A 20,707-nucleotide genomic window follows, 5' to 3' on the forward strand; every position below is an offset into this window, starting at 1 on the left:
CTGCAGGACTTGTACACCTCTAGAGCCCGGAAACGGGTGGGCAGAATCAGCACAGATCCCCACTCTAGTCGACTAGAGTAGAGTGGAGTCTACTCTAGTCGACTAGAGTGGGGTAGAGTAGAGTCTACTACTCTACTCTAGTCGACTAGATACTCTACCCCACTCCACTCTAGTCGAGTAGAGTGAACTCTACTCTAGTCGACTAGAGTAGAGTAGTAGACTCTACTACTACCCCACTCTACTCTAGTCGACTAGAGTAGTGGACTCTACTCGAGTAGAGTGGAGTGGCGTGGGGTTGAGCCGGTACCGTGCAGTGGAAAAGGGGCGCTAGATGAGTGATGAAAGGTTTCTCTCGGTAAACCTCGTGTCCAGATGAACTGATTCAACTTCCTGTCTTCGGTTCGGTTCAGTTGTTTATTAAAAGTAAAGCCGTGTGCTGCTCTCCCAGCACCAACACCAGTCTGGCAACAGAAACAAAGAAGCAAATTAAAGAACATGTGCTCCACATAATAACAAAAAGCAGATGTGGAGTGTGTGGAGTGTGTGTCTGTGTGTGTGTGTGTGTGTGTGTGTGTGTGTGTGTGTGTGTGTGTGAGCATTCCCCTACAGCAGACAAGCCGCAGGCATCAGCCCAAGGTTCGGTACGTGATGTCACGGTCATATGGAAGTGCTTCTGTCAGCCACACATACAGGTCCTTCCATGTATGGCAGTGGCGTCACTTACTGATCCTTGGCAGCTTTGCTTCAGACCGCAGCAGAAAGCTCCGCTGCGCTCGAGCTTCTGAGATGTCGGGGAAATCCTAGCGTGTGTGGACTCTACTAAACTACTCGGTCGACAAAGGAGCGTCGCGACTGAAAAGCTGTTCGGTTCGGACAACGGCGACACCACCGCCACGCTGCTGAGAACTGTAGTTAAACTAGAATAACGCCGCTACTGCCAAACCCCGGCAAACATCCATCCATCCACTATCCCAACCGCTTATCCTTACTCCGGGTCGCGGGAGCCTAGCCCAGCAGTCAAGGGGCAGCAGGCGGGGAGACTCCCAGGACAGGCCGCCAGGCCATCACAGGGCTAAACAATGGTTGAGAGACTCCATACATCCTTTATCCGAACCACTGATCCTGCTCTCAGGGTCGCGGGGATGCTGGAGTCTGTCCCAGCAGGCGGGGAGACTCCCAGGACAGGCCGCCAGACCATCACACAGGCCCGACACACACACACACATTCACACCTAGGGACAATGTAGTACGGCCGATCCACCTGACCTACATCTCTTTGGACTGTGGGAGGAAACCGGAGCCCCCGGAGGAAACCCACACAGAGACGGGGAGAACATGCAAACTCCACACAGAGGACGACCCGGGACGACCCACCAAGGTTGGACTACCCCGGGGCTCGAACCCAAGACCTTCGTGCTGGGAGGCGACCGCGCTAACCACTGCGCCACCGTGCCGCCATGTGTGAGAGAATGTAGCTGAGAATTACGGCCTACACGGCCTTAAGAGAGGCCGTGTAGGCCGTAATTCATAATGCACGGCCTTTCATCAGGCAGTGTAGCCCACGAGGAGAGTTATGGCCTACACGGCCTGAAGAGAGGCCATAATTCTCAGCTACACCACATACTTCCCAGCTACACTTACACACACTATCAAACCCTCTCACGCACACATGCACATAGTGCTTGTTTGTGTGCACATGTGTGTGTAGTGTGTGTGTGTCTGTGTGTGTCTTGGTATATGAATGTGTGTGCGTGTGAGAGTGTGAGTGTCAACGCGTTGGGTGTGCATAAGCGCTCGTGCATGTGGGGGTGTTGATGGGTGGTGTGTGCGGTCGAGGCTACGTAGGCGGGTACCACAGTGCTCTGTGAGCGGCTTTCAGCATGTCCAGAGAAGCGTGACGGCAGAAACGGGCCGTATTCTGTTGTGGTTTTGGTTCTTTTCTCTTCCTTTCGTAACACGGCTCAACGAAAACAAGCCCCGTTTCCCAGCAGCACCCGCCAGCGTCCACCCCCCGCCTTCCGGGGGTGGATGAGGGTCAAGTCGGTGAAGCCGGAGGCAATGTTTTGCTTGCAAAATATGAATCAATGTTTATTTCTGAGAGGAAGAATCAGATCAGAAACACAAACGCACATACACTCAAACTAACACACACACACATAAACCCGGTAAACATAATAACAGCAAACAAAACCTGATAGGCTAGGCTCATGGCGTTCTCCGGTGGGCTGTATGCTGGCGTACCCCAAAAAGCCCCGCTACATCTTTCCCTCCTGCACCCTTACATGACCATGGCCTGAAAGGGGATTTCCACAGCTGGTCTTCCCCCGGCAACACACACATGATAGTCTGTCAAGAGCTTCCCTTCAGCGTGCCGACACTAGCGGGTCACTTTCAGCTGAATGTTCCATGACGAGCTCCGTTCTGTCATGAGCATCTGATGAGGAAGTAAAATTGTTTTCTATTTCCATCCGTTATCCAAACCGCTTATCCTACTCAGGGTCACGGGGATGCTGGAGTCTATCCCAGCAGTCACTGGGCGGCAGGCGGGGAGGCACCCTGGACAGGCCGCCAGGCCATCACAGGGCCCACACATTCACGCCTAGGGACAACTTAGTTCGGCTGATCCACCTCACCTACATGTCTTCGGACTGTGGGAGGAAACCGGAGCCCCTGGAGGAAATCCACGCAGACACGGGGAGAACATGCAAACTCCACACAGAGGACGACCCCCAAGGCTGGACTACCCCGGGGCTCGAACCCAGGACCTTCTTGCTGTGAGGCGACCGCACTAACCACTGTGCCACTGTGCCGCCCATTGATAAACATGTCCACCAAAAATAAAGGGAGGGGAAATATTTGCTTATTTTCACAGCACACTGGACGGGCTTGTACATCCATTTGGTAAGGTCATGTACCTTCTTCCACTTGAAGAAAAGTCCTTCATGCCAAATGGAATCAAAGGCTTTTTTTCAATTTGATCTGGAAAATCCAAAATGGCCCTGTGATGGACTGGCAGGCTGTCCAGGGTGTCACCCCGCCTGCTGCCCAATGACTGCTGGGATAGGCTCCAGCGTCCCCGTGACCCTGAGAACAGGATGGAAATCCAAAATTACATGCATTGTACCTATTTCCTGTTGATGCATTAAACATTGTCCCGCCTTCAAAGAATGATTGACAGGCCGGCAGACCATGAAAATCGCATTGCATTTTCATTAAGGTAGGGAATTCAATTGCAAAGGGTTTCTCAGGCTGTTTCACATTTGAATTAACATTTTGTTAACCACAAAGCAGATGTGCATACCAGTACATGCAAATTCAAATGCAAATCGCACTATTGCATTTGAATTTTCATATTGACTCGAATAATGCATGCAAAAGTGGAAAAATACTATTGTGGGATTGCATTTTCAATTTCACATTTGCATTAACGTTTGAATTAAGTTAATCACAAAGCGGGACATGACTTTGAAAATGAAATGTCAAATGGCTTTTCCTTAACAGCGAATGTGCATATATACTAAATATCTTGCAACTAAGGTTAAGACTATCAGGTCATAGATCCAGCCAGGCTCCTGCATTCGTTCCATTCCGTGTGTTAATTCTGTCTCTTTTCCCCAGTTTCACCCAGTTACAAATTCAGTGTTGGAGACTATAGTCTCCAATATGAAGTCCTCCTCCTGCATCTTAGATATCATTTCCACTTCAGCTGCTCAAGGAGATATTTTCAACTATCAGCCCCGTTATTCTGCAAATTCTTAATAATTCTCTGGCCTCTGGTTCTTTTACAGAGTTTTAAGCATGCCATCATTCACCCATTGCTGAAGAAACCTAATTTAGATCCCCTGTCCTGATGTAACTACAAACCAATGTCCAAATTGTCTTTTCTATCTAAGGTTCTGGAGAGAGTAATTTCATCTCAATTGATTTTGTGTTTTTAAAAGTTTCCAGTCTGGTTTTAGAGCACTTCATAGTACTGAGACAGCTCTAGTTACGGTCACTAATGACCTACTGCTGACTGCAGACAGAGGCGACTGCTTGATTTTAGGTCTTTTAGACTTAAGTGCTGCCTTTGACACAGTCGATCACAACATCCTCTTACATCGCTTAGAGACTTGGGTTGGCATCAAGGGCTCAACTCTTAGCTTATTACACTCTTACCTCACCAGCAGAACTTTTTCTGTTGTTCTGGGTAATTCTACCTCCTCAATGGCTCAGTTGAGTGGTGGTGTCCCTCAAGGCTCAGTTCTTGACCCCCTTCTCTTTTTTCTTTTTTCTTTTTTTGACCCCCCCCCTTTTTTTCTCTCAAATTGTACTTGGCCAATTATCCTACTCTTCCAAGCTGTCCCGGTTGCTGCTCCACCCCCTCTACTGAGCCAGGGAGGACTGCAGACTACCACATGCCTCCTCCGACACATGTGGAGTCACCAGCCACTTCTTTTCACCTGACAATGAGGAGTTTCCCCCGGGGGATGTAGCACATGGGAGGATCACGCTATTCCCCTCAGTTCCCCCTCCCCCCTGCACAGGTCCCCCGACCGACCAGAGGTGGCACTAGTGCAGCGACAAGGACACATAACCACATCCGGCTTCCCACCGGCAGACACGGCCAATTGTGTCTGTAGGGACGTCCGACCAAGCCGGAAGTAACACGGGGATTCGCACCGGTGATCCCCGTGTTGGTAGGCAACGGAATAGACCGCTACGCTACCCGGATGCCGCCCTTCTCTTTTCTATATACATGCTTCCCCTTGGCCAGGTCATTCAAAATCACAACGTGCTCACCATTTTTATGCCGACGACACTCAGTTATACATGCCACTAAAACCCACAGATCCTAGCGCCCTAGCAAATCTCACAACTTGCCTCCCTCACATTAAATCCCGGATGTTCGAAATTTTTCTCAAATTTAATGAGAAGTCCGAGGTCATTCTGTTTTGTCCCGAAAATTCCATCAGCCCTTTTGTTATTGTAACCGGTTATTTTCTTGCCCGGTGCGGGATTCGATACGGGGTGTACTGCACCACAAGGCGACATCACTAACCGCTCGGCTAAAGGGTCAGACCCGTTAGCTAGGGGCTAACGTGTCTTATTAGTAGTTTACATTACTAATCTTGGTGGTCTGTCAGGTAGTCTTAAGCAGGCTGCTGTGAATCTTGGGGTGATATCTGAAGCTAACCTTGGCTTTGATCAAACATGTTGTTGAGTCATGCTTTCTCCAGCTCACTGACCTCCAAAATTAGGTCATTTTCATCAACTGCCGATCTGCAAAAAGTTGTACATGCTTTTATCTATTCTCGGCTTGACTATTGTAACATACTTTATCCTGGTAACAGCAAGAGCTCCCTCCACTGTCTGCAGTTGGTACAACACACCGCTGCTCGGCTCATTACCGGAACAAGGAGGCAAGGCCTTATCACTCCTGTGCCTCCCTCCCTACACTGACAGCCTGTTTCAAATTGATTTTAAAATGTTATTGATCACTTCTAATGCTTTAAATGGTCTTGCTCCTACATACATTTCTGATTTATTGACCTCGTATATGCCCACTCGACCATTAAGAGCCGCAGACGGCGCCCTGCTGGTTATTCCAAAGTCTCAGGTTGTTACAAAGGGTGATCAGGCTTTGGCTGTTAGAGCCCCCACACTATGGACCTCTCTTCCTCCCGAACTAAGACTAACCAAGTCTCTCGCTTCTTTTAGATCTCGTCTTTAAGCTTTTCTTTTTATGAAAGCTTTAACAAATGTTTGATATTTGTTTTTATTTATTTATACTGTTTTTAATTTGTAATCTTATTTGGTCTTACTCTTAGTTTTGCCTTGTCTGGTTTTATTTCTTTGTAAGATTTTTTTTTTTTAAAGTGCTTTGTGAAGTTATTATTATTAGTCGTACAACGTGGATGGAAATTCAACTGCAAATCTCATGCTTGCATTTGAATTTTCATATCGGCTGAAATAATACATGCAAAAGTGGAGCACGAAAAGGCAGCCTCATTTGCATTATGCTTCCATAGGCTAGAGAGCCACCTCACCCACCTTTACTTAAGTCACTGTAGTATACACGTCTGTGCACGTCTCTGCTTTCCCAGCAGGTTTGAGGCGAGAAATCAGCTTTGTAGCTTTCGGATTTTGCATTTTGCATATTGCTATTTCGTCATCAAATTAACGTCTGAGAAATCAGCCGCGTGCATTTCGAACATTGGCAGTTTTACGAAAATTGATGGCGAATGAAAAAATTTGCTCCAACGTTTTCGGAGTTGAGAAGCTCCAAGATCTGGTGACCAGCCGGCCAGCCAGCTGGTGCTCTTTCAAGAGACTGGTCCCTTAGACGAGAGGCTTTCATTTCCCTGTTGACGGATGGTTTGTTTAGATACCATCACACAAATGTCCATTATAAAATTAACATAACCTGCGATGATCTGCCTTGTTCTCCTGTGGAGTGATCGGTCTGCAGTTTACAAGGGTTCCTTGATTAATCTCAATTAATCTCAACTACGTCAACGTCGATTAAATAAAGTATGTACTGGAAAAAAACAACAACATGTGATTCCTATCCAACTTTCATTTGAAGCGTAATGGGCTCTGTGCACAATTGTATTCCACTGACTTCCGGTTTCTACTGCAGCGGTCATACCGGTTTCCTGTTTACTGGCGCGTGCTATTGACGACGGCATGTTTTTCGCGATGCCTGCCAGATTTACCGTGGATAAATGTCGACCACGTGCACACAACTGTCGACAAACGCCCATCCTCATCCTCCTAATGGTGGACGTAACTCGACATGTACAACTTGAAACGTTTCAGCCGTTTGCTGGCAGGCGCAGGTGGACGTTGGTCGACAGTTCTGTGCACGTGGTCGACATTTCCCCACGGTAAATCTTGCAGGCATCGCGAAAAACATGCCGTCGTCAATAGCACGCGCCAGTAAACCGGAAACTGGTATGACCGCTGCAGTAGAAACCGGAAGTCAGCGGACTACAGTTATGCACAGCGCCGACTGCTGCATGCGTCATTTGGCAGAACTGGTTGTTTCTCTTGTTGGTCACGGTAATCCCGCCCCAGCCCAGCCCAGCCCCTGGCCTAAGCGGTTCTTTCTTCTAGCCCTGCGAGGACTTGGTGCTGCCGTGGAACCGGTTCCCCTGGCCGAGAGCCAGCGTTCTGTCACCATGTGCTACGTGGCGGTGGTGCGCAGGGTTAGGACTGCTAGTCGTGCCAGCATTTTTCGACAAGGCAGCATACATCGTCAGTACACCGGTTCTGGGGCTGTCGAAACGCTCAGCACTGGTTCGAGATTAGATATCCCAACCAGCCCTCCAACTGCCTTGGTGGCAGAGGGGGTAACACATTTCACTGGTTTGAGCCTTGCCAAGGGGCAGGACGTCGAACATAAAAAAAAATAGCTGTTGTCCAAGAAAAGGAAAAATCCAAGGTTAAAGCACCAGTAACTGCCCAAGTCTGTCACAGGTTCACCACCTTTCAGAGCTCCGAGCCTCACAGGTTAGAAACAAGACAGCTGAAATAACCTCCTTTTGTTTTCACTTACCCAAGGTTGCCAGAAGGGACACAGGGTGGGCTACAAATGTTACCTGGTCTACCGTCGCTATGAAGACTACGCCGGGGCGTCCCGCAAGTGCATGGAGAGGGGCGGACGCCTGGCCATGCCCCGCGACCGCAAGGAGCAGGAGGCTCTGGCCGCCTACGTCAAGGCCTTCTTCCACCCGGGCAACTGGCCGGTGTGGCTGGGCGTCAACGACCTGCGCTCCGAGGGCCTGTACCTCTTTGACGACGGGACACGCGTCACCTACTTCCAGTGGCGCAAGCACTTCCTGTCCAGCCAGCCGGACGGCGGGAAGCGGGAGAACTGTGTGGCCATGTCGTCCGACGACGGGGACTGGTGGGACCACTACTGTGACAGGACCATGCACTATCTCTGTGAGTTTGACGACAGGGTGGCACTTTAAAAAAAACAAAACAAAACCAAACCAACACACCCCTTCAGCTTCTCCAGTCATAGCTCTATTGCCGGGCCTGCTCTTGGCCCCATTTCCGCCAAGATCCTCTCCTGGCACGGGTGATCTTTTAGACTTAGTGTCAGTGTAAAGCTAGCCAAGTGTTGTTTTTCTCCTGTTTATCCTCACATGTCGATGCTATGCCAGTTTTGTATTTATAGATTTATTTTTATTTTCTAATGTGGATGGTTCTATACTTCTGAGTAGATAAGGTTATCAAGCGCCCTCTGGTGGTTGTGTTCAAAGGTCAAACAGTCAAACACTTGGAAGAGATGACTAAGGAAATGACGACAAAATCATGATTGCAGAGCACACTGAATCAAGTTTTCGGTGGATTCCGTTTCCTTATAAACAACCTTGAATAATCGATTGCTGATACTTTGCAGGCTGCTAATAATAAACTTGAGTTTTGTTTTTTTTGTTTTGTTTTTTTGTTACTGTTTGAGATGAATTGTTATTTATAGGCAATTTATGCATTCAGACACAACTGTCCTACTAGAGTTTACAGAATCAACCAATTGAGTTACTACAAAATAAATTCTCATTGTACTTTTAGCTGTAATATGAACGGGGGCAGCGGCACGGTGGCGCAGTGGCTAGCGCGGTCGCCTCACAGCAAGAAGGTCCTGGGTTCGAGCCCCGGGGTAGTCCAACCTTGGGGGTCGTCCTCTGTGTGGAGTTTGCACGTTCTCCCCGTGTCTGCGTGGGCTTCCTCCCACAGTCCAAAGACATGTAGGTCAGGTGAATCGGCCGTACTAAATTGTCCCTAGGTATGAATGGGTGGGTGGGTGTGTATGTGGGCCCTGTGCTGGACTGGCGGCCTGTCCAGGGTGTCTCCCCGCCTGCCGCCCGATGACTGCTGGGATAGGCTCCAGCATCCCCGCGACCCCGATTGGGATAAGCGGCTTGGACAATGGATGGGATGGGTGGATAGATGAACGGGAGGCTTCCAAGTCAGGCCTCTACAGGAATACTAGTTTTTACTTCCCCTCCCCACTAGGGGGCGACTCCATACACAAGTAATGCAGTGTCTTCCTAGGACTTCTACACTTTATGACGAGCTTGCTGAAAACGTAGGCTTGATTCCCCCCCCCCCCCAGCTATTTTAAGAGTTCTTAGCGAAAGGTTAGTTAGTCAGTTACTGTGTTTGAAATATAAAAGGTGACCCCCACGACACGCACAAAGAGGTATGTCCATGGTGTTTTCTGCACATTTACAGTGACACACACACACACACACACACAGCATACAGCAGCAGTATCGTACAGGATCAACGCACGCGCCATGACTGTTTTTAGATGTGCAAGATGACAAACGAATCCATGCATTGTTGTTAAGTTTTACATATATATTGGAGAACAGTGTATTTCAGAAATAAATTCAGCGTCACTGACTGAAAGCCGATGGTTCAGCAGTTTGATTCCACTTGTGTGTCGTCACGTATTGCTGGCGGGGTGTCGTGAAGAGGAACGACGTGGAGGGTTGAACGGACCTTTGCAGACCCGGCACGTGTGTCTGCAGAGGTCCGAACTTGAAGCATAACTCTGAAACCAGGTTGCCAAGTCCCGTCCGCACGAGCTTCGTGGGACTGGACTTAGCAGGACTGTCGTGTAACGTGCATGGATAAGTAGACACGCTGACCCTTTAGTCTAGCGGTTAGCGATGTCTCCTGCGGTGCGGGCGACGCGGGTTCGCGTCCCGGCCGCGGCACTTTCTGTGGTTGCGTCGTCCCCCGAATCCACTATACAGTACGTTGGTACAGGTGTGTAGAGTACCGGGGGGGGCGGAGCCATCACCGCCATTCAACTCTTCACTCCTCAACGTGTCTGTTAACGCGAAATCACCACACGCACGTGAGGCATGCTGCGCGTAATCATCCCACGCGGGTCTTTGTAAACGTGTCATGATTGACAGCATTTCACCGGGCGTAACAGTGGATCTGCTCGGGAGGTTTGGGGTGCGCCTCATTCGTCACACCAGGCACTTCAACGATTTGCAAAGCGAAACGACAAAACCTGCAAGGACAACCTTAACATGTTGTGTGCAGACAGACTGCACGCACGTGGTCAGGACATCCTGAGGATCAACGCCGCGAACAAGAAAACCAGGATCCTGAGCACTCCTAACATAGCTAGAATCCAAGTAAACGCCCCGAATCTTTAAAGCGCGTCAGAAACGGCTGCCGGTACAAATAATTGGGTAACACCTTAGTATGGGGAACGTAGTCACCATTAATTAGGTGCTTATTAGCATGCAAATTAGCAACATATTGGCTCTTAATTGGTCTTTATTAAGCACTCATTAATGCCTTATTCTGCATGGCCTTATTATACAACCAGTAAGCCTTTAACTATGAGTTTTCCCTCTATAACCTCAGAAGTATTGCTTCTTAGTAGTACCACCTCAATATTGTAACCTGCATGGATAAGTAGACACGTTGGTCCTTGACTAACGAGTCTGACCCTTTAGTCGAGCGGTTAGCGATGTCTCCTGCGGTGCGGGCGATACGGGTTCGCGTCCCGGCCGCGGCAGTTCCTGTGGTTGCGTTGTCCCCCGAATTCGCTACAATATGCTTTGCTTAGTATGGACTTTATAAGGTGGTAGTACCACCAGAAGAGTTATTCTCCCTTACTAACACTTCATGAATATGCTCTGTTCTTACATAATAACACACAAAACTACAAGTGTTCATAGTGTTAAATTACTCTAAATTAAGTTTCTGTTACTCAGAATATGTTCCCCATACTAAAGTGACATCTTGATCATTACTAATTCACTAGTAATTAAGTTTCTGTTACTTAGAATATGTTCCCCATACTAAAGTGTTACCCATAATTCATATAAGTAGTCATTACGTCCATAAGCAATCACAAATGAGCAACATTAGTTAATTAATTAATTACATTAAGTATAAACATGGACAAATTCATGAAATGAAAAGGCTAAGAGAAAATACTACCAATGACAATTCGCATCAAAACCAAGCGTTCTCTGCGCCACTCGGCAACCCGGCACCACGCTGACTGGAGGGCCTGAGAGTCAGGGGAAGGTCGAGGACCCGTGAAGTCGTTCATAGATTATCCTCCACATTCATCAAGGGCGATCCAAGAGCTTAGAAACAAACACAGCTGACAATCATTTTCTAATTGCCACATTGTGTCCCCGGCATAATACACCTGGGACAGAATGTCACACCTGAAATAACGCCAAACGCCGCCCCCCCATGTAGCTCAGAGGACGAAGTGGAACTGGATCATCTATTTTAATCAAGCCTTAAGACGGGGGGGGGGAGGGGCAGCCATTTTAGACACACTGTTGTCACAGCGCTGACGTGACAACTAGAAGATCGGGGGATCTCGTTCGTGCACAAGGTTCTGCATCAGTCACACCTCTTCGTGAGGAGTGCGAGGCGTGACGTCATCAACTCGTGCCGAAGAGCGATTCCTGTTCTCGTGTCAGCGCCGTGTTCGGAAGAAGGCTGCATCTTCCCAAATTAAACCCCTCCCCCAGTGTGTGGGTTTCTTATTAATATGGAGTGGTGGAGTGGTGGGGTGGGGGGTGGTGGAGTGGTGGTGGAGGGGTGGTGGTGGGGTCAGACGTCAGTCTTTCTACTGGGAGTTGGTAGAGCGGTCCCCTGCAGGCACGGCCTCCAGAAGGTCTGTCACAGTCGGCCTGTCCAGCGGGTTACTCGATGGATGGGAAAGAAGGACCTTCCCTTTCTCGCCCACAACAAAGTCACCTCCCATCTGAAAAACGCAGCACAAAACACGAGTGTTTCTCTCCTAAAGATTCGGGCCTTTACTTTCAAAACAGTGAGCGGTGGTGGAGGCTTGCCATGACGGGGCCCCTGGATGACTGAGGCAAGGTGTTGAAAACGCTTGTGGATCTTGGCCAAGTCTACCGCCAACCTGTTCTTAAGGGGGGTCCCCTTTTCTTCCCAATTGTGCTTGGCCAATCACCCCACTCTTCCGAGCCGTCCCGGTCTCTGCTCCACCCCCTCTGCCGATCCGGGGAGGGCTGCACACTACCGCATGTCTCCTCCCATACATGTGGAGTCGCCAGCCGCTTCTTTTCACCCGACAGTGAGGAGTTTCACCAGGGGGACGTAGCGCGTGGGAGGATCATGCTGTTCCCCCTGAACAAGCGCCCCGAGCGACCAGAGGAGGCGCTAGTGCAGCGACCAGGACACATACCCAATACGGCTTCCTACCCACAGACATGGCCAATTGTGTCTGTAGGGACGCCCGACCAAGGAAAAAAAACGGTAACACTTTAGTATGGGGAACATATTCTAAGTGACAAAAACTTAATTTAGAGTAATTTAACACTATGAACACTTGTAGTTTTGTGTGTTGTTATGTAAGAACAGAGCATATTCATTAAGTGTTAGTAAGGGAGAATAACTCTTCTTGTGGTACTACCACCTTATAAAGGCCATACTAAGCAAAGCATATTGAGATGGTACTACTAATAAGCAATACTTCTGAGCATATAGAGGGAAAACTCATAGTTAATGGCTTACTGGTTGTATAATAAGGCCATGCAGAATAAGGCATTAATGAGTACGTAATGATGACCAATGAAGAGCCAATATGTTGCTAATTTGCATGCTAATAATCACCTAATTAATGGTGACTACGTTCCCCATACTAAAGTGTTACCAAAAAAACTTTTTAGATATGTAGCTTCAGCACCAAAACTTGGTACAATTACACAAAAACAAAGCACAATACAGAGTAAAGACACAAATTTAAGCTGTTGCATTTTCTCTCACATACATGACAGTACTGGCATCACCGCTAGTCTCAGTACTGCGGGGTAGCATTGCCAGTATCATCGGATGTACAATGGCCTGCTCTTCTGAGGGAAGCTGTACGACACCTAGCATGTTCCAGACTTCAGGAAGTGTTATGACACGTCACTAACATAAACTGAATATGTACCTGTGTGGGCAATTTATCCTTCGATTCATCAAAGCTATATCCAGAGAAATGTCTATATATATATATATATATATATATATATATATATATATATATATATATATATATATACACACACACACACACACACATACATACATACATACACACACACACACATATATATATATATGCATTTGTATATATATATGTATGTGTGTATATATATGTATATATACATATACACATATGTATACACATATGTATATACATATAGATACATATAGATACATACATGCATACATACATACATACATACATACATACATACATACATACATACATACATACATACATACATACATACATACGTATATATATGTATATATATATATATATTCAACGAAATGTACTTCTGGAAATAAATCATAAGATCACACTCGCCCAGTAATTTCTTTTCGTTACATATCCTGCTCAAGTATCCTCAAGTTACCTGCTCTCGGCACGTTTAACCAGTTTCACAGTCACACCTGTGCCCCGGTGCGCACTTCCACATGTTTACCTTCAAACCGCGCATTCCCGTATTTAGCGCTCGCGCAATGAATGCCATTCATTTGAAATACAAAAAAATTAACGCGGCTGCGTTCTGTTCACGTCTGCGCGAGGCGGTTTCACAGGCGTGCCTCGCCTCTGGGACGGAGCCCCCGGAGGGCGTCAGAGCGCCCCCCAGAGGATTTGCACAGCTTCGCATGGAGGGGTGACAGTGGAAGACATCTGCACTGCAGCTTCTTGGTCTCTGTTTTTTCCCCATCCGGTTTCAGCTGCAGAGTTTCCATGACTCGCTCTGGTCCTGAGCGCGCTGTCAGAGTGATTGACAGGAGGGTTCGATCTTTTCCCCTACTCGGCACCTCGCTGGAGTGGGGATCGGGAAATGCGCATGCGTGGAACGCCGGACTGACGCGGACGCTCAATTGTAGCACGAATGGAACCGCGTGAGCGTCCGCACAACCAGTAAAAGTCTGCAGCTGGGTGTCCGGGTAGCGTAGTGGTCTGTTCCGTTGCCTACCAACACGGGGATCGCCGGTTCGAATCCCCGTGTTACCTCCGGCTTGGTCGGACATCCCTACAGACACAATTGGTCGCTACACTAGCGCCTCCTCTGGTTGGTCGGGGCACCTGTTGGGGGGGGGACTGAGGGGGATCCTGCAACGCGCTACGTCCCCTCGGTGAAATTCCTCACTGTCAGGTGAAAAGAAGCGGCCGGGGACGCCACATGTGTTGGAGGAGGCATGTGGTAGTCTGCAGCCCTCCCCAGATCGGCAGAGGGGGGGGGGGAGCAAGCAGTGACCGGGACGGCTCAGAGAGTGGGGTAATTGGCCAAGTGTAAGGGTTCTGTGATGAGCATGTAATGAACGTCGTGAATTCACGACACTTTAACTTCAACTGGCGCTTGAACACGAACACATTTTTTTTGGTTGTTAATTATCATTTATATTTGTGCATACAAGACATTATCCCCCTCTAAGCTGACACCTCATTTAAATAGCCTGGATGGTTTTGAAATTCAACTGGCCCTTTAACACACAGGCCTGGGTTCTGCTATTATTTCTGTCAAGCTGAAGGTTGGTTCTGATGGCCTTGATGGTTTTACTGGAAATCTGTGGTTCACAGGAGAGAATCTGTGTTCAAAGTTAAAGAGACGCTATTAAACCATTCTATCTGAACTTAAATATGCTTCCTTTGTGTTGACTCTACATTAATTCCGTGATTTTACATTTAAATATCATTACTCCAAGCTTCAGCCTTGATAAATCAAAGTGAGTAATTGCAATTAATCACAGCAATTGTGCGATTAATTAGTTAGTTTTTTTTCCTAGTCAATCGATAGCCCTAACATATTGTTAACCTTCTTGCCAGCCACCTGCCAGTGAAGCAGCCTAAAAGGCGATCTTCCCATCTTGTCCAGCACTATCTGATAGATCTTGTCTAGACCTACCTGATAGATCTTGTCTAGACCTACCTGATAGATCTCTCGAGACCTACCTGATAGATCTTGTCCAGCCCTACCTGATAGATCTTGTCCAGACCTACCTGATAGATCTTGTCTAGCCCTACCTTATAGATCTTGTCTAGCACTACCTGATAGATCTTGTCTAGACCTACCTGATAGATCTTGTCCAGCCCTACCTGATAGATCTTGTCCAGCCCTACCTGATAGATCTTGTCTAGCACTACCTGATAGATCTTGTCTAGACCTACCTGATAGATCTTGTCCAGCCCTACTTTATAGATCTTGTCTAGCCCTACGTGATAGATCTTGTCCAGCCCTACCTTATAGATCTTATCTAGCACTACCTGATAGATCTTGCCTAGACCTACCTGATAGATCTTGTCCAGCTCTACCTTATAGATCTTGTCTAGCACTACCTGATAGATCTTGTCTAGACCTACCTGATAGATCTTGTCCAGCCCTACCTGATAGATCTTGTCCAGCCCTACCTGATAGATCTTGTCTAGCACTACCTGATAGATCTTGTCTAGACCTACCTGATAGATCTTGTCCAGCCCTACTTTATAGATCTTGTCTAGCCCTACGTGATAGATCTTGTCCAGCCCTACCTTATAGATCTTATCTAGCACTACCTGATAGATCTTGCCTAGACCTACCTGATAGATCTTGTCCAGCTCTACCTTATAGATCTTGTCTAGCCCTACCTGATAGATCTTGTCTAGCCATACCTGATAGATCTTGTCCAGCACTACCTGATAGAGCTTGTCCAGCCCTACCTGATAGATCTTGTCCAGACCTACCTGATAGATCTTGTCTAGCCCTACCTTATAGATCTTGTCTAGTACTACCTGATAGACCTTGTCTAGACCTACCTGATAGATCTTGTCCAGCACTACCTGATAGATCTTGTCTAGCACTACCTGATAGATCTTGTTTAGACCTACCTGATAGATCTTGTCCAGCCCTACCTGATAGATCTTGTCTAGACCTACCTGATAGATCTTGTCCAACCCTACCTTATAGATCTTGTCTAGCACTACCTGATAGATATTGTCCAGTTCTACCTGATAGATATTGTCCAGTTCTACCTTATAGATCGTGTCTAGCCCTACCTGATAGATCTTGTCTAGCCCTACCTGATAGATCTTGTTCAGCCCTACCTGATAGATCTTGTCTAGACCTACCTGATAGATCTTTCTAGACCTACCTGATAGATCTTGTCTAGCCCTACCTGATAGATCTTGTCTAGACCTACCCAATAGATCTTGTCTAGCCCTTACCTGATAGATCTTGTCTAAACCTACCTGATAGATGTCTCCCAGCAGGCGAGAGGGGATATCGGGGAAGTCTCTGTCCACTGCCACATACTCAGCAAACTGCAGAAGGAAGTTGAACTTCAGCACCTTGGCATAGGAGGAGCCCAGGCCAAAAGCCCTGTAGATCTATGAGGACACAGTTGTTATTTACACACACTTTAAATGTATAAGAAACATGAATGAGAAGACACACATCCATCCATCCATCCATTATCCAAACCACCTATCCTGCTCTCAGGGTCGCGGGGATGCTGGAGCCTATCCCAGCAGTCATTGGGTGGCAGGCGGGAAGACACCCTGGACAGGCCGCCGGGCCAACACACACACTCACATCCACATCTAGGGACAATTTAGTACGGCCGATTCACCTGACCTACATGTCTTCGGACTGTGGGAGGAAACTAGAGCACCCAGAGGAAACCCACGCAGACACGGGGAGAACATGCAAACTCCACAGAGGACAACCGGGGACGACCCCCGAGGTTGGACTACCCAGGGCTCGAACCCAAGACCTTCTTGCTGTGAGGTGAGCTTGCTAATATCAACAATAAACCTGGAGTTAATTCAGCATCATCCAATTCATTCCAGTACTTTGAATGAAGGCATTAAGGTCAGTGTTTCGCCTACCAGTGTCTTGGTGAAGTGGGCAACTCCACTAAGGTCCTCTACCATCCAGCCAAGAGAAATTAAATAAAATAAAAATGTCAACAAATTATTCTCCAAAGCACAGGTGTGACAACACCTGTAGACTTGGGGAGCCCATCCCACCTAAAACAAATCCAGAGAAACACTGAAGGTACACAAAAGGCCATCATCATCATCATCATCCAATCGCTTATCCTGCTCGCAGGGTTGCGGGGGATGCTGGAGCCTATCCCAGTAGTCATTGGGCGGCAGGTGGGGAGGCACCCTGGACAGGCCACCAGGCCATCACAGGGCCGACACACACATCCACACACACACACACACACACACACATCCACATCTAGGGACAATTTAGTATGGTGATTCACCTGACCTACATGTCTTTGGACTGTGGGAGGAAACCGGAGCACCCGGAGGAAACCCACGCAGATACGGAGAGAACATGCAAACTCCACACAGAGGACGACCCGGGACGACCCCCAAGGCTGGACTACCCCGGGGCTCGAACCCAGGATGAAAACAGTGTAAACAAAACTAAAACAGAGTAAATACAACTACAACAGAGTCCAGTACTACAACTTTACACTGCTCCTGTTTGGGGTCGCCACGGCGGGTCCTGACCTGACCTGCCGACCTGCTGTATTCGTTCTCTGCCAGCCACTCATTTGTGTACACACACACACACACACACACACACACACACCCATGAAGATTCACACCAGCACACCCTCTTCCATTCTCATACCTTCCCCTGTGGGTCCAACAGCATTTCAAACGTACACCCAGTTTGTTCCAGCCACAGCTGGGCTCCTTCCTGACTGCCAAAGGAGACCACCAAGACCCGCAGCGACCGAGCCTTCAGGACGGCCTGCGCGCACAAACACATCCATCCACAGACACACAAGCACATGGAAAGACAAACCAAGTCAAAGAAAATCACAGCCGCCGCATGAGTCACTTTGCAAAAAACAAAACAAAACGGGGGGGGGGTGCATGGGAATATAGAAAATCTCACCTGATTGGCCTCCAGCTCGGTCACATGGTCTCGTCACGGCAGTCATCCAAAGTGTCTGATGAGAACCAACAGAAGGTTCTGTCCCGCACCCAGATACTTCCCCAGGGTCACGTTTCTTTTAACAGAAAAAAGTTTAAAAAAAAGATAAGGTGTGTGTGTGTGTCTGTGTGTGTGTGTGTGTACCCCCGTGCATGAGTGTGCGCTTACTCTCCACTCCGTGCATCAGTGAGGGCTGTATCGGCGCTCAGGCTGTCTGCGTTGGGTCTTCCTGTGAGTTGTGTGTCTGTTGTCTGCAGATCTGTGTCCAAACGCTCCAGGAAAGAATCCCACTCGGCCTACAGACACACACACAGACAGTGAAACACAAGTCTACAGTAAAGGCTCTCTGACATCATAAACATGTACTGAAAACCAGAAGTAAACAATCACAGTTCTAGAAATATCATTAAATACACACGGATGTTATTAAGCTAAAAAACATAAGCCAGCAGCAATATTTTGCTGCAAGTACAGCAGTAGGTAGGTAGGTCAGTTCTGTCGGTAGTTGTCCACTCCTCAATATCTGCACAAACCTTCAGCTTAACCCAACTCAGTCTCTGATCTCACACAGGACGCAAGTTTTGGAGAAGGGAGTCAGATATTTTTAAAATCAGGAAACTCCGGCCAGAGATAAAGGAGGAGCCAGGTCAGCATTTCCAGTCAGACCGTGTGGGGCTGTAAAGACAAGCGGGGCCACTGTGGCTGTAGACCCACCTAACAACACCAGCCTGCCTCCACTGTCCTGAGCCCCGCCTTTCAAATCAAACAAGAACCAAAACAGGAACAACTGTTTCTCATTTCTGTTACTGCTTAAGCATTCAATAAACAAAACGTTGAACAGAAATACTGGTTTTAATCATACTCCATTTGCAAAGGAAGACACATTCACCTCCACTAAATCCTCATTCAAGTGCACTGGATCCGGGCACGGGCTAACGGTCATTCATTCATTATCCAAACCGCTTGTCCTTACGCAGGGTTGCAGGGATGTCGGAGCCTATCCCAGCAGTTGTTGGGCAGCAGGCGGGGAGACACCCTGGACAGGCCGCCAGACCACCACAGGACTGACACACACATACACATTCATACCTAGGGACAATTTAGTACGGCCGATCCACCTGACCTACATGTCTTTGGGACTGTGGGAGGAAACCGGAGCCCTCGGATGCAAACTCCACACAGAGGACGACCCGCGACAACCCCCAAGGTTGGACTACCCCGGGGTTCAAACCCAGGACCTTCTTGCTGTGAGGCGACTGCGCTAACAACTGTGCCACCATGCCGCCCAATATAATCTAGTAATAATAATAATAGTAGTAATAATATATTATCGCGCGATAAGATAAGGATGTCCAATTTGCCCATTTTTATTCCTTGTTGTCACGCAAATTATGGCTGTACACATTAAAAACGGTCTAATGGTCAAATAAATAAAATCCTGCACACCGTTCTTGCTTCAACATGGAGTTAATTACTGATGTTTCAGTCGTGCTGGACCTTCAGAGTAATCTGATATCAACAAGGCTTCAGCCTTCTGTCACCTTGTGGGAGACACTGATCGGCCATTTACCTCCGGCTCCTTCACACACTCACCAAATGAAATTACAATTAACAGGTGTGCAACAATAGCTACAAAACATATAGTTAAAAATAGAATTAAATCAATTATCTACAATAAGAATTAGAAACAAGGGCTTTTCAGCCTTCATTCTACAATTAACCTGTCATTCCACACAGGATGTCACCATCTAACCCTTTAAGTGACGATGTTTGTAATGTGTGAATCCAGAAAACTTCTCTTTTACATGAGACGCCTCTATCTGGAAGCTGTGCTGCAAACCCTGGAAGTGGAAATGCCATGTCTAGCGTCATTACAGACAGGTCCAGCAGGAACAAAAAAACATTAGTAAACTGATGTTGAAAGTGATAAAATAAGTAGGATGTGGGTCCTCAGTTACAGAAATAACTTAATTTCACAAGGTAATCAAAACATCAGAAACACACATCCGGGTTTGAAGAAACTGGGTGTAACAGACCACATTAGAAGAGACTGAGATAAAGCAGCTAAACTATATTGACGTTAAAATCCTGAGAACCAAAAACACACAGTGGTCCAAGTGATGACTTAATTTAGAGCCCTCGTGGATTTCTGACTGGCAGAACACAAAGACTTCAGTGTTCAACAATCACAGACACAGCTTTGACCAAGGTGTGAGTGCACATGAATGTGAACGAGTGTAGTGATCCCCCCCGCCACCCCCCATTTCCCCTGTCGCTGCTAAAATGATTGATTAGGGCTGTTGACGGAGTAGCGGTTGGCTGTCTTTTATGTAAAAGAAAATACTGTGGCATCGCCTCAATCGCAGGTTAGCGTGCGCGGCAGTTTATCTGGACACCTTTAAATTCAGAATTTAGCAATTGGTTGCCGTTCTTCAGTTTAGCAAATACAGCTCCCCACGTTGACTGCATGGCAGCGTCCCCTTATGTTAAACTAACCTGTAAGGCAGGGAGGGGAAATAAAACCAACTTTAAAGATGTGATGGACAAACCTCCAACTGCAGGAGCTCGTCAACCTGCTCTCTCACTGCTGCGTGGCTGCAACAAGACAACAGGGCAGGAGAGAGGAGAAACAATCAACACATTTTCTCCAACATGTAGTATAGTAATATAGGTAAAACCCCTAATACAGAACAGAAATACATATAATTACTTATGACTAAATTACGACTAAAGGTGACTTTCCTTATGCTGAG

The 20,707-nt window shown here is 47.5% G+C and overlaps 2 protein-coding genes across 3 annotated transcripts in view; one reads left to right on the forward strand and one right to left on the reverse strand.

Moving 5' to 3' along the window:
* clec11a (C-type lectin domain containing 11A) overlaps window positions 1–8,656 on the forward strand; it is a 31,343-nt gene extending 22,687 nt beyond the window's left edge. Inside the window, exon 5 of the mRNA XM_056294800.1 lies at window positions 7,546–8,656. Coding sequence (XP_056150775.1) covers window positions 7,546–7,958 — 413 coding nt within the window. The 3' untranslated portion in view covers window positions 7,959–8,656. The remainder of the gene's footprint in view (window positions 1–7,545) is intronic.
* Window positions 1–20,707, reverse strand: part of selenol (selenoprotein L) — a 42,271-nt gene that overhangs the window by 10,748 nt on the left and 10,816 nt on the right. The window contains exons 5-10 of one of the 2 annotated variants that reach the window (XM_056294798.1): window positions 20,504–20,549; window positions 18,123–18,250; window positions 17,916–18,030; window positions 17,646–17,768; window positions 16,244–16,381; window positions 8,892–11,752 (exon numbers count right to left, since the gene is read on the reverse strand). In XM_056294798.1, coding sequence (XP_056150773.1) covers window positions 11,615–11,752; window positions 16,244–16,381; window positions 17,646–17,768; window positions 17,916–18,030; window positions 18,123–18,250; window positions 20,504–20,549 — 688 coding nt within the window. In that variant the 3' untranslated portion in view covers window positions 8,892–11,614. Of the gene's footprint in view, window positions 1–8,891; window positions 11,753–16,243; window positions 16,382–17,645; window positions 17,769–17,915; window positions 18,031–18,122; window positions 18,251–20,503; window positions 20,550–20,707 lie in introns of those variants that run through there. The other variant, XM_056294799.1, reaches the window with a different exon arrangement.

This window comes from Lampris incognitus, chromosome 15, assembly GCF_029633865.1.
Source record: "Lampris incognitus isolate fLamInc1 chromosome 15, fLamInc1.hap2, whole genome shotgun sequence".
NCBI classification, from domain to species: Eukaryota; Metazoa; Chordata; class Actinopteri; order Lampriformes; family Lampridae; genus Lampris; species Lampris incognitus.